General features: G+C 35.4%; 1 protein-coding gene across 1 annotated transcript in view; it reads left to right on the forward strand.

Moving 5' to 3' along the window:
• The window catches only part of nadka (NAD kinase a), a 96593-nt gene that overhangs the window by 70091 nt on the left and 13508 nt on the right, over nt 1-12994 (forward strand). The window contains exons 5-6 of the mRNA XM_016285203.1: nt 3976-4081; nt 5892-5977. Of these exons, the coding sequence (XP_016140689.1) occupies nt 3976-4081; nt 5892-5977 (192 nt within the window). The remainder of the gene's footprint in view (nt 1-3975; nt 4082-5891; nt 5978-12994) is intronic.

Below are 12994 nucleotides of genomic sequence, written 5' to 3' on the forward strand. Positions count from 1 at the left end.
TTTGTCATTTTTATTTAATCTCTTTATTTTTAAAATGTGTATAGGTAGTATTTATAAAGTTTTAGCTTTTAGTTTTGGATCTGTTTTTAGTTGTTTTAATACTACAATTGATTACTTCTGTTGTCCTCATTTGTAAATCGCTTTGGATAAAAGCGTCTAATAAATGACTAAATAAAAAAATAAAAAAAATAAATAATCATTAAATCACCACCACAGCCTCTTGTCTCCATTGGCAACACGCACGATTTGTGTCGATTGCAAGTGACGTCGCAGGTATCGAAGAGTGCAAGTGGCGATTGCAAGTGACTTCGTAATTTAGTTTCTTTTGTCTTGTCTTCACCACCTGGCTACTGTTGTAAAATGTTGAGAGATTCAAACAAAAAGTAATCAATAAATAGAACAAAATAAAAAATAAAAAAGACTGCAAGTGATGTCGCTAGCGGAAGAGCAAGTGTCTGAGAGTGCAAGCCTGAGAATGCAAGTCTGAGAGTGCAAGCGCAAGGCTGCAGCCAGACCCTTTTGGGATAAAGAAGAAAATTCTGTATACCAGCTTCCCTCATTTCCTTCTGAATTGGTGCAAATGCACTTCTTCTTTTTACAGTCATGGGAGAAAAGTTTGGAAAGAAGTTCAGCGTTGCTCCGTCACTTGTTTTCACTAGGTCATGAAATCTGGCATCCCACAGAACGAGCTCCCTGTCTGTGTACCGCAAAAGTTTAAAGAGAAAAAGACATGGTTTAACGTGATCTGATGAGGCCTTTGTATAGATGTGATGTGCTCGCTCCACTTCAATCTCTCTACCTGCCAGAGAAGGGAGCCACACAGGTAGCAAGCTTAAAAAAAAACAAACATAAAAATTCCATCAGTGAGGGAACTTTCTTTTGTTCCCTCATCTCACCTATAAGAAAATTGAGTTTAGAGCATAGCGACTGGACAACTGAGATCTGAGAGGCAAACTCACTTCGCATCGCTGTCAGTTTGAATCTTAAAATGCCCTCAAAGCTTGCTATAGCGATCGGCATTTTGTCATCCATCCATGGTTGTTGTCTTGGAATTTTTTCTTAATCGGAGAAGATGACGGTGATAAATCCTGCAATTTCCGATTGTGTGCCATCTGGTAAAGCGAAATTATCGAAGAAAACTTAAAATAAAACCAAAAGAACGGCAAAAAGGGGCCAGGTGTCCAGAGCTCTACTCGAGTGTGACTAGGTCCATGAGCACATCATGTGATTCCTCAAAATTTAATTTTTTTTACTAACCACGCATAAACGTTGTTTTCTCGAAGACAAACATGTACATTCATGCTGCTCACATATTATTGTAGCCCAGTTAGTGCTGACTACAGTGTAATCAGACTTTAGACATGAATATGTTTTTAAGATCCTGAAAAAAACACAAATGTCAGGGCATTTCAAAACTTCTCCAGGGCCCCAAACCCCCCTCAGAGTTAAATATGGGATCAAAGTATTGACATAAAGTAAATAAACCCATGTGTTAGAAGACTCAAAATGATCCCATTCAAAATAATCCACTTTTTTATTGTTTTTGTCATTTATATATCGTATTTTATTTTATGGCATAAATTACACTGTACTGTACTGTGCTGTACAGTAAAAAGTAAGTACACTTCAAGCACTGCCGTCACTAATATATTACTGTAACAGTAGTCAAATAGCTGGAGGTCTTAAGCATGTATATGATAAATAATTAGTTGAGATTAAATGTTAAAATGTTATATTATCCTAACCAGTAATATTTTTATGTTAATTTAAAAATTAAATTGTCACAATTCCAGCCTTACAATGGTGTTTGAGAGGAACTAAAACTACAGTCCTCTAAAACTACATTTCGACAGAGAAAACCTTTTTTGATCTTCAACTTACAGCACCTGGTGGTGATTTCGCAAATGAGTTTCACATGTGACTGAGTTGAATTTACCTTCACAACCTTTAATTCTAAGAAGCATGCCTGCAGGGTGCAGTGTGTCCACACTTGATGAATTGAATGCTACTGTGTAGCATGCACATTCTTAAAGGCCACATCTGTATTTTATTTTTTATTTATTTTTTTTAAAGAAGACAAATGTGAATTTATGAGTATTTTATGAGCTTTGTGGTTCAGGGTTAAGTATACTGTATTAATGTGAGTCTTTGGTATGTCATTGCATTAACATGCGTTCTTTGAAAATGCTTTTATTAAAGGGGTCATATGATATGATTTCAATTTTTCCTTTCTCTTTGAAGTGTTACAAGCTCTTGGTGCATAAAGAAGATCTGTAAAGTTGCAAAGACTAAAGTCTCAAATCCAAAGAGATATTCTTTATAAAAGTTAAGAGTCAACCACGCCTACCTAAAACGGCTCGTTCTAACACGCCCCCACATGTCTACGTCACGATGTGGGAAGATTTGCATAACGCCGCCCAAATGTTCACGCAAAGAAAGAAGGCGTAACTTTTATTCTCGCTGTAGTATTGTTGCTGCCGCCATGTCGTGAAGATGCTGTGTTTCGTTGTGAAAGCGAAACTGCTTTGTTTGGCCTTCCAAAAGAGGACGATATCCGCTTCGTCATGCCTAGAGTTGATCCGTGCTGGTCGCTGAGAAAATACATCAACTTCGCGCGCGCTTGTTTTGTATACTGTGTGGAGACCTGCTGAAATCACGTTTGGTCTCGTACTGTATCGCGTACCTTGTCAGCGTTGTGCGCTTTGCTTGGCCTTTTGTTGTGATAAACAGGAAAGTGTGTCCAGCTGAATTCAATTTGAATATAAAAAGCATAGTATACCGTGGCAGCGGTTGCTGCAGCCCTCGTGTGAAGCTCTCCTCGTGTGAAGACCGAAGAGTGTAAAGACCATTGACTCTACCGTTCGACTCCCCCAAGCAGGGACACCGGCAAGGCACATAAGTATCGCTTCTGAATCATTCTCTTTCCTTTGTTATCACCGTATACAGAGAAACATTTAGGCCAAAGAGAAGTTAAAGAAATACAGAGCCCCACATGCTTAAATGATCACAAATTCTGCAAAACCAGTGTTAATTTTGACAGCAAATGTTGATCTAGTCTTAGTCATAGTCTTTTGACTAAAATGCCATTTAGTTTGTCATATTTTAGTCATCTGAATTGTTTTAGTCGACTAAATCTGGCTCAAATCTAATGGGTTTAGTTGGAGTAATGCATTTATTAAGAATTTCTCTAAAATTTCCAAACTCAGGTTTGATATTAAGGTTTTATCATGCAATATAGACACAGATTTAGCTGTTGTGACACACAACATGCCTTTATATTAAAATTAAATAAAACCACTTCTCATAAAAAGACAAGTACATGGTCCTGCTTTTAATGAAATAGCAATGGTTATATAATATGCATTCTTTATAACAACTTAACACATTCTTTATTATTTCAAGCAGGCATGTTTATTTATTTACATTACATTTTACACTTAGTCATTTAGCAGACGCTTTTATCCAAAGCGACTTACAAATGAGGACAATAAAAGCAGTCAAAACTAACAAAAGAGCAACAATATATAAGTGCTAATGACAAGTCTCGGTTAGCCAAACGCAGTACACGTAGCAAGGTGTATATATATATATATATATACTGTATATACAGTATATATATATATATATATACACCTTGCTACGTGTACTGCGTTTGGCTAACCGAGACTTGTCATTAGCACTTATATATTGTTGCTCTTTTGTTAGTTTTGACTGCTTTTATTGTCCTCATTTGTAATTCGCTTTGGATAAAAGCATCTTCTAAATGACTAAATGTAATGTAAATGTCATTACACCAAATACACAAAATAATGTTCTTTTTAGCAACATCATATGACCCCTTTAAAGTGGTCTTCAATTCAAAACCTCAGTTTAATGATATTAAAGAATAATGTTTCCTGAGTTCTGTTCATATTTGCTCTTTGTTGACATTGACATTCAGAACATTGTCTTGTTCTCTGCTTTAATGGCTTTCAGCAAAAAAATATGATTGTCTACATGGAGAGGAAAGTCATTGAAGATCCAGCCATTGCTAATGAGAGCTTTGTCTCCATCAAGAAGAACATTTGCACTTTTAGAGAAGGTGAGGCATTATCCAAAAAGCACTTTATTATACCTCATGTAGTTTGTGTGGTTGTGTGTGTATTAGGGATGTAACGATATTATCAATATTGTGGTATCGCGATAGCAAAACTGTCTCAAAATGATTGTGGTCACATGACAGTATGAAACGAGGTCTTCAGGGCAAAAAGTGTAGATTTTTTAAATATACTTAAACTTTTTATTCTAACATAAAAGGTCTTTAAAGTTGTGTTTTGGGCCATTATGCTTTGGCACAGTATCTGTCAAACGAACTAAAACCGAAAGCACAATATGGCTTAATTCCTTCATCAAGTCTGTTTTCGCTTTCAAAGCACTTCGTTCACACGATCAGCTTGTGATCCAGTGTTTTCTGTGCCTCAGAACGGCTCAGTTCACAGTGAATGCAGTGAACTCGTTTATTGCATGTGCTGTGAGTTTAGCGCATGTTTGGGAACGCAACGGCCATCAGTTATGCTTTTTCACTTTTGCATAATTCCCAACATTTTAATGGGCAAATGATTCCAGCATTTCACTAGATTTGTAGTGAGACACATTTTTGTAAGCCAGTTTTCACTGAAGCTGGAGTTTTCTGTCAAAATAAAAGCTGTCTTAAATAAAAGTGCAGTATGAATTGCTAACAGCTAGCTGTTTAAATGGGTTACGTTACTGCAGTCCAAATTCAAAATATCTCTTTCAAGTGTAGATATTAGGAAACAAGTATTGTAATTTCCCTACTGTAGTGTAAAGCAAAAATAATATACCTATGAAATATTTATTTGAATTTATTTTACAGTGCAACTGTTTTACAATAAATGACTATTACTGTCATAGGAATAACAATAATATACAATTATTATTATTATTATATTCAAATTTGTTTGGCTTCTAAAACAGCAGTGTGAATGTAATTTACACTGAGACAGTATAACAGGATGGGCGCTTTTTATTTAACTTCTTTTGGACTGATGCATGCAACACCAGCTGAGTGCCATGAAACAGCTTGAAAGATCAAAGACAATTTTTTTATATAACTCCGACTGGATTCTTCTGAAAGAAGAAAGTCATATACACCTAGGATGACTTAAGGGTGAGTAATTTATGGACTAATTTTCATTTTTGGGTGAACTAACCCTTTAAGTTTTCTTAGGAACATGGGTTGGAGCTCTTAATTTCGAACTCTCAAAGTGTATTGGATAGAAGAATTTAACTTTCAAATGTTAAAAATTTCAAAAACTTAATTTGTCTTTTTTTTCATATCGCAACAAATATCATATCTTGGATTTCTTATCGAGATATTATCGTATCGTGAGATTTTGATATTGTTACATCCCTAGTGTGTATGCTTCAACATGCATAGATATATTTTGTTGACATTGATAAAGGAAAAATTTGAATACTACAAAATGGTGTAATGTGTTTACAGAAATAGTTGGCTACAATATAAATATGTTTACACAACGATGATGTACTAAAAATAGAAACATTTTTCCTTTGTATTTTTGACATCTTTCAAAAACTTACACTTTGAACCCCTTTTTTTTTTCAAATGTTTGCTTTTTCAGGCCCCCAAATTGCCATTGTCATGTACATGAACTGACAAAACATATAACAGGCTTTCCATTTTTTAGTTGAAATCGGTGTTGTGCAAATGCCCCCTCTTAGTTGCTAACTGTTAACTACATGTGCAGTATTTAAGGAAAACTATTGCAGTGACTATAAAAACTGCTTAGGACTTAGAAACGTTAACCAGTGTTCCTAAGTTAAGATAAAATGTATAAAACTGATATGCAACCTGTTGACCTGTTTCATAGATTATGATGATATTTCCAATTGTGTCGACTTCATCATTTGTTTGGGAGGAGATGGGACTTTGCTGTATGCTTCTTCTCTCTTCCAGGTTTGAAAATCTTTTATAAACTGTTATAATAATGACAGAATAATTAAAATATAAGTGCACTGTCAAAGAAATAGAAATAACATTTTTAAAAATGTGTTTTGTTACATTTTTGTATTATTATTGTGCCCTGTTCACACTCACACTGATTTTATTTCTGGAGGTTCCAGCTCTAACTTTATTGGTGGGCTGCATTACTAGACTTAGGTCTTGAAAATGTGGTTGGTGAGTGTGGGTGTGGTAAACTTGCTCTCATGTGCACTTGAGTGTGTGTATGTCCTCTGAAAAATTCTTGTTGCTTGCCGATTGTAAACAGAGAGGTTGAACTATGTATTCTGATATGTCAAAATAGATCTGTGCATTAGTAGGAATGCAAGCTGTTAGACCTTCCACTGTCATGTCATTAATCAAACTGCAAAAAAAAAAGCTTGCTTCTTTTCTGGAAAACTTTGAATCATAATTGAATCGCTGACAAACAATTGCGTGCGTATTGGCAAGTAGTTGTGTTGACAATGATTTTTGTTTGCTCAAGTATGCGTGTAACACAATATAACCAAACCCAAAACTACTCTAGCCTATTACTCTTTTTACTTAATATCCATTTGGATTTTTAGTGCTTAATAACCTTTTCTTTTAGTATCTTAATTGTTAAGGCTATATATGGCTCATTTCCAGAGATATGGGAATTTCAATGTGGCCCCATGAATAAGTTTTTAAATTGTACATATTTTCTGTGGTCAAGAACCAAATGTGGGTCAAGGTTGCATTCATCTGAAACATTTAAAGAAGAATATCTGAAAAATAAATCATGTTGAAACTAGAAATGTATCAAAGCAATTGTATAGAACATATTTCATCAATCATCATCAAAACTTTATTAAGGACACACATGGTCCAAAAAACACAGACAATACAGCGAGCAAAATAAACAAACAGCTAATAGTTAAAAGACAGACAGAATCCACAACATCAAATATTTACATACAGACTAAAACGCCAGTGGTTCCACATGCTGGAGAAAAATCTGACTGAACTAAGTGCTGGGTTCGTCAGTGTTGAAATTATACTGTTTGCAGTGTCTGATAACCTACACATACACTTCAGAGCAGGTTGGCACACCAACACTAACAAACATTTGGCTTGCACTGATCCATTGTGGAAAGCAGCCTCAATCCATCGTTATATGCTACACTGAGTTTCTGCATGCTACACCACCACAAAAGGGCAGCATACATAGGGGTACAAAATGCTCTAAAAAAGTGTAGTCTTAACAGATCCTGAGCACATTCTAAATTTGAGCATCAGCATATTAACTTGAGCGTATATCATACGACACTGTCTGTAAATGTCTCTATCATGAAACAAGGCATCAGTTATATAATGTCCTAAGTATTTAACCTCCTTGCATACTTTAAGGGCAGTACCAGACAGAGAAAAGTCAGGAAATGAAAGTTTCCTGTCCTCCCTACTCCTAATTATCATAATATTACTCTTCTTTGCATTATATTTAATATCAAAATCTAAGCCATATTGAGAGCAAACCATCAATAACTGTTGAAGGCCTGCACTATATGGACAAAAAAATCACCAAATCGTCCGCATACATCAAGTGGTTGATGATAGTGTTACCAACAATACAACCTGTTCCACAGCTGTTTAGCAGCTTCGATAAATCTTCCATATATACATTAAATAGAAAGGGAGACAAAATGCTTCCCTGTCTAACTCCATTACCTACATTGAATTACACAGAATTACCCCATTTCACATGCATTGACTGATGAGCATACCAAAAGGCCAGAATTCTTACTAAAAATTTAGGAACTGCTCTATTGCATAATTTTTTCATTTACATTTACATTTAATCATTTAGCAGACACTTTCCCATTATATATATATATATATATATATATATATATATATATATATATATATATATATATATATATATATAATGGAATAGAATAGAATAGAACAGAATAGAATAGGTGAGCGCCAGTATTAGTTGGTCAGGTGCTGGCGAAATGGCCAAAGACTCAGCTGTTCGATCGTGTAAATCATTTTCATGATGGTTGTTTTGATTGTATAAATAATTTTCATGATTTACACGATCAAAGGCTTTAGAAGCATCAATAAAACACACAAACATTGTAGAATTGTGCCTGTTATACAAATCTAAAATATCCTTTAAAGCAAAAATACACATATCTGTGCCATGTTTAGGTTTAAAACCAAACTGGTTATCAGAGGTCAGGACAAACAGCTCCAACTTATTTAATAAAGTCCTCTCAAGGACTTTGGATAGAATGCTAGCCAAAGCTATTGGTTGATAATTGTCCATCCTATTTATTTTGCCAGCTTTATCTTTAATAATAGGCACCAATATAACAGACAAGATTGAATTGGGTAAAATACCATGTACTAAAAACCCAGTAAAAAAAATAGCAAGCAGAGGACAAAGTTTCCTACTCACAAACTTCAGATGTTCAGCAGATATCTTATCCATACCACATGCCTTATTATCTTTTAACATCATAACTGTATCATAGACTTTGTGAAGAGAAACAGTTGCATCTTCATTATTATCAATATTGCCCATCACAAAGGAATTACTTTTAACACAGTTAAACAGCTCATAGTAATGTTTTTGCCACAGATGAGTAATATCCTCTGAACCACTTACACCATTGATGTTCGTTGGCAAAGATGTTTTACAGTTATTTACTCTTTTGATTTCTTTCCAGAAATTATTTTGATTATTATCTTGCAGTTTCCTTGCCAGTGAGTCAGCCCTCATTGTATTTTCATTCCTCTTAATGAAACGTAGGGCATATTTAAAGTTAGCATTTGCCCATTTCTTATATTCAAATAAGGGGACATATTTATGTCTACCTGACTCAACCCAAGTTGTGAAGGCCTTTCTAGCCTCAGCATGAAGCTCTTCAATGTAATCATTCCAACCTGGCCTGACTTTATTCATCTTCATGTTGTACAAAGACCTGCTTGAAGCAAGAAGGGACTCCACAATACTCAATGCTTTGTTGCAAGTTCTTACAGTTAAAATCACAGCATGCAGCTGCGTGTTTTGCTAAATCAATATTGCTCAACAAAGTGTCAGACTGAACACAGTATACTCTAAGATCCTCCTCAGACAAGTAGGACCAGTCTATTTTCTCTACACGCATGTCGTTATTCACAGACAAAAGAGTAGGTAAATTACCCAGATTTATAGATATAGAAAGAGGCACATGATCAGTAGTAGCAAATTCATAATTAATCCTCATGGTCTCTAAAGAATCATGTGCATCAGCTGTACAGATGCAGTGATCTAACCAAGAGGTTGTGTGCCATGCCTCACTGATATAAGTGTAACTATTAACAGGTCAAAATACTTTACTTGACAGAATCAAACCATTATCAGAGCAAAACTGCATTAAAGGATTGGCAAATAAAGAGTTACCATCAGAAACATCTGTATTCATATCACCCACAATAAAAAAAAAACATTGGAAGCATTATCCTGAATAAAAGACATGATGTCAACATCCAGTCTGACCATCTTTATTAGCACTCAGGGCTGTTAATATCCTTCTGAGTTCCTTTATTCTTGATACAGCGTATCATAGTCGTGCACGTTTCAAACAAAAGTCACTTGGACTCCTCAATCCACTCAGACGGGTAGTTGTTTGAAACTAGCAACATAATTTGCTAATCATGGCAATCATTTGCATAATAATTTTAATCATGGGACAGTGTTCTCATTTTGATCACAATAAATGTATAAAGCTCATCCTCTACTATCACCTTCCCATCAGCTGCTTTATGTATAAAAATCTCAGATTTCGTTAGAGGGCAAACAACAGCACCTCTAGCATGTGCAGCCACACCCGCTGCCGCCATACTGAAACTGAATTGAAACTGAAACTGATTTGTCTTATTGCAGCGGCGGACTGGCCATCTGGAGCACCGGGAGTTTTCCACTGTACAATGTGGGCCGGCCCATTGCATAAATATAAAGAATGAATTATAGTAAATGTACATAGCCTATAGCCTTCCATCGGCCCATGCGAATGGCCAGCGTGGCCTACTTGAATCAAACATTCAAATTATTTTAGCATGCTCTGGCTCAGTGCAGTGGCTCAAAAGTGCTTGTCAATGTCAAAAGGTTTGAAATAGCCAATCAAATCGAAGAAGGCGGGATTTACAGTTCACAGACGCTGAGCTGCTCGGCATTTGATTGCGAGCTGAGGTAAGCAGCTGAATAGCGAGACAATTCAGCAATATTTGTCACACTGTTTACGATAAAAAAATGTTAAATGACAGACATTAATTTTCAGGGATATAAACTACTACTGGCATTTTCGAATTTCTTAGTGCCATTTACGTTGTTCGCCACAATATAAGATAAGAGTGAATGTTTGTAAATCTATATCCAGGCTTTCTTCTGTAATTTTACGTGTCTAAGAAAATGTTTTTAAAAATCCGTAAAATATCATTCTCAGACTTACTCTAGAACATTGTAATTCTGAAGACTTAATAAAAAATATAATTTGTTAGCCTGTTTCACATGCATCACACACAGGCAGTCAAATGTTTAAAATAATTAAGACTTTTTATTTATTCATTTATTTTTTGAAAGAAGGCTGAATTTATTTGATCAAAAATACAGTAACAAATATTAATACTATGAAATATTACACTTAGGCTACGTCCACACGAAGCCAGAGCTTTCCCTATCCGATCTTTTTTTTCCCCTCGTCTCAAAAAATATCTGCATCCACACGAAACCACAAAACCGACACAAAACGATGTAGTATAAATGCCAGACCAGTATGTGGCGCTGTAATTCTGCCACAGAGATACACTAAAAACGGAGAAGAAGACTTGGACTATGCGCATAAACCTTGCGTGCGGTATACAAACGAACATGGAACAATACATTTATTAATCTGTGTTAATGTTAGTTAATAAAAAGACAATCGTTCACTGTTTGTTCATGTTTTTGTTGCTGTTACGTGAAGTAGCTGTGTCTGACTAAGGGCGAGACGTGGGCTGATGACGTCATCGTTTCAGAAAATATACGGATTCGCTGTCCACACGAAAACGCAAGGGTGGCATTTTCAGATTTATCCACTCTGGGACCCGGTTTAAAAAATATCAGTTTCACTCTCCCAAAACGCCGAATCCATGTGGACGAAATGCCTATACGATACAAAATGTATGCGTATACAGCTAATCGCGTCTCCGTGTGGACGGGGCCTTAAAATAGTGGTTTTCTATTAAACATATTTTAAAATTGATTAAAGCTGAATTTTCAGCATCATTACTCCAGTCTTCAGTGTCACGTTCCTTCAGAAATCATTCTAATATGCTGTTTTACTGCTTAATTATTATAAGTTATTATTTGTGATCAATTATTACTAATGGTGCTTATTATTATCAATACTGAAAACTTTTTAATATATTTTTTATATGTTTTTGCTTAATATTTTGGTGGAAACTGATAGGTCCTACTTTAATTTTTTTCAGGATTATTTGATAAATACAAAGTTAATGAATTCAGCATTTATTTGAAATTTAAACAATTTCTGATAAGTATAAATATCTTTATTGTCACTTAAATGAATTTAATGCAACATTGTTAAATAAAAGTATTAATTTATTTAGGCTATGTGTTTAATCTTACCCTAGACTGAATAGCAATGTATCATATTTTCTACAAAAAGATCGAGCAGCACAACTGTTTTCAACATTGATATTAATCAGAAATGTTTCTTGAGCAGCAAATCAGCATATTTGAATGATTTCTGAAGGACCAATAGAAAGGCACCATTAAACCAGTGCACATTCTGCACTATATTCCAAGTCTTGTGTAAAAATTATTTATTATTATGTTTATTAAAATGTATTTACTATTGGTCATATACACAAGGAAAGGCAAATTATAATGTAAAGAAGTATGCCAGTAATTCATTAATGATAATGATATAAGAATTTCAGTTAAAAAAAATAGATGCCATTTTTATTTCTGTATTGTATTTTTATGTTAGTAAGAGAGGTGTTAAAAATTGCTCTGTGCATAATGAGCTGGTGGGTTTGGTGGATTTTTGTGGATCGGGTGTAGTGGGCCGCTCTCTGCCAGAAAGTCCAGGGCCACTTTTTAGCCCCAGTCCGCCCCTCAAAATATTCCTTTTCCAAGGTTTGTGTGCCTATAAGTATTAATGAAATGTTTATGTTCTTTTAGATTCTGGTTCCTAAGAACCTTTTCTGAATCAGAAACAGAATCAGAAAGAGCTTTATTGCCAAGTATGCTTGCACATACAAGGAATTTGTTATAGTGTCACAAGCTTCCAGTACACGGAGACAACAACAACACACAGATAATAAAAATAAGATGTGAATAAAATACACATGCATAAATATAAACCACAAAAAAAGAATAAATTTTATGTACAGGTGTGCTATAAATAGAATAGGAATAGAATATAATAAAATAAAGTTATAGGGATGTACATTAACTGTTCATGAGGTAGATTGCCTGGGGAAAGAAACTGTTCTTGTGCCTGGCTGTCCTGGTATTCGGTGCTCTGTAACGCCAACCAGATGGCAAAAGTTCAAAAAGGAGATGGCTTGGATGTGATGGATCCAGAGTGATTTTCTGAGCCCTTTTCCTCACTCTGGATGTATATAGTTCTTTGAGGGTAGGTAAGGAGGCACCAATAATCCTTTCAGCAGTCCGAACCGTTCTCTGTAGTCTTCTGATGTCTGATTTTGTAGCTGAACCAAACCAGACAGTTATTGAAGTGCACAGAACAGACTCGATGACGGCTGAGTAGAACTGCTTCAGCAGCTCCTCTGGCAGGTTGAATTTCCTCAGTTAGCGAAGGAAGTACAACCTCTGCTGGGCCTTTTTTGCAATGGAGTCTATGTGAGTGTCCCACTTCAGGTCCTGAGAGATGGTGGTGCCCAGGAACCTGAATGACTCCACTGCAGTCACAGTGCTGTCCATGATGGTGAGTG

Source organism: Sinocyclocheilus grahami, unplaced genomic scaffold, assembly GCF_001515645.1.
Source record: "Sinocyclocheilus grahami isolate Dianchi unplaced genomic scaffold, SAMN03320097.WGS_v1.1 scaffold194.1, whole genome shotgun sequence".
NCBI lineage: Eukaryota > Metazoa > Chordata > Actinopteri > Cypriniformes > Cyprinidae > Sinocyclocheilus > Sinocyclocheilus grahami.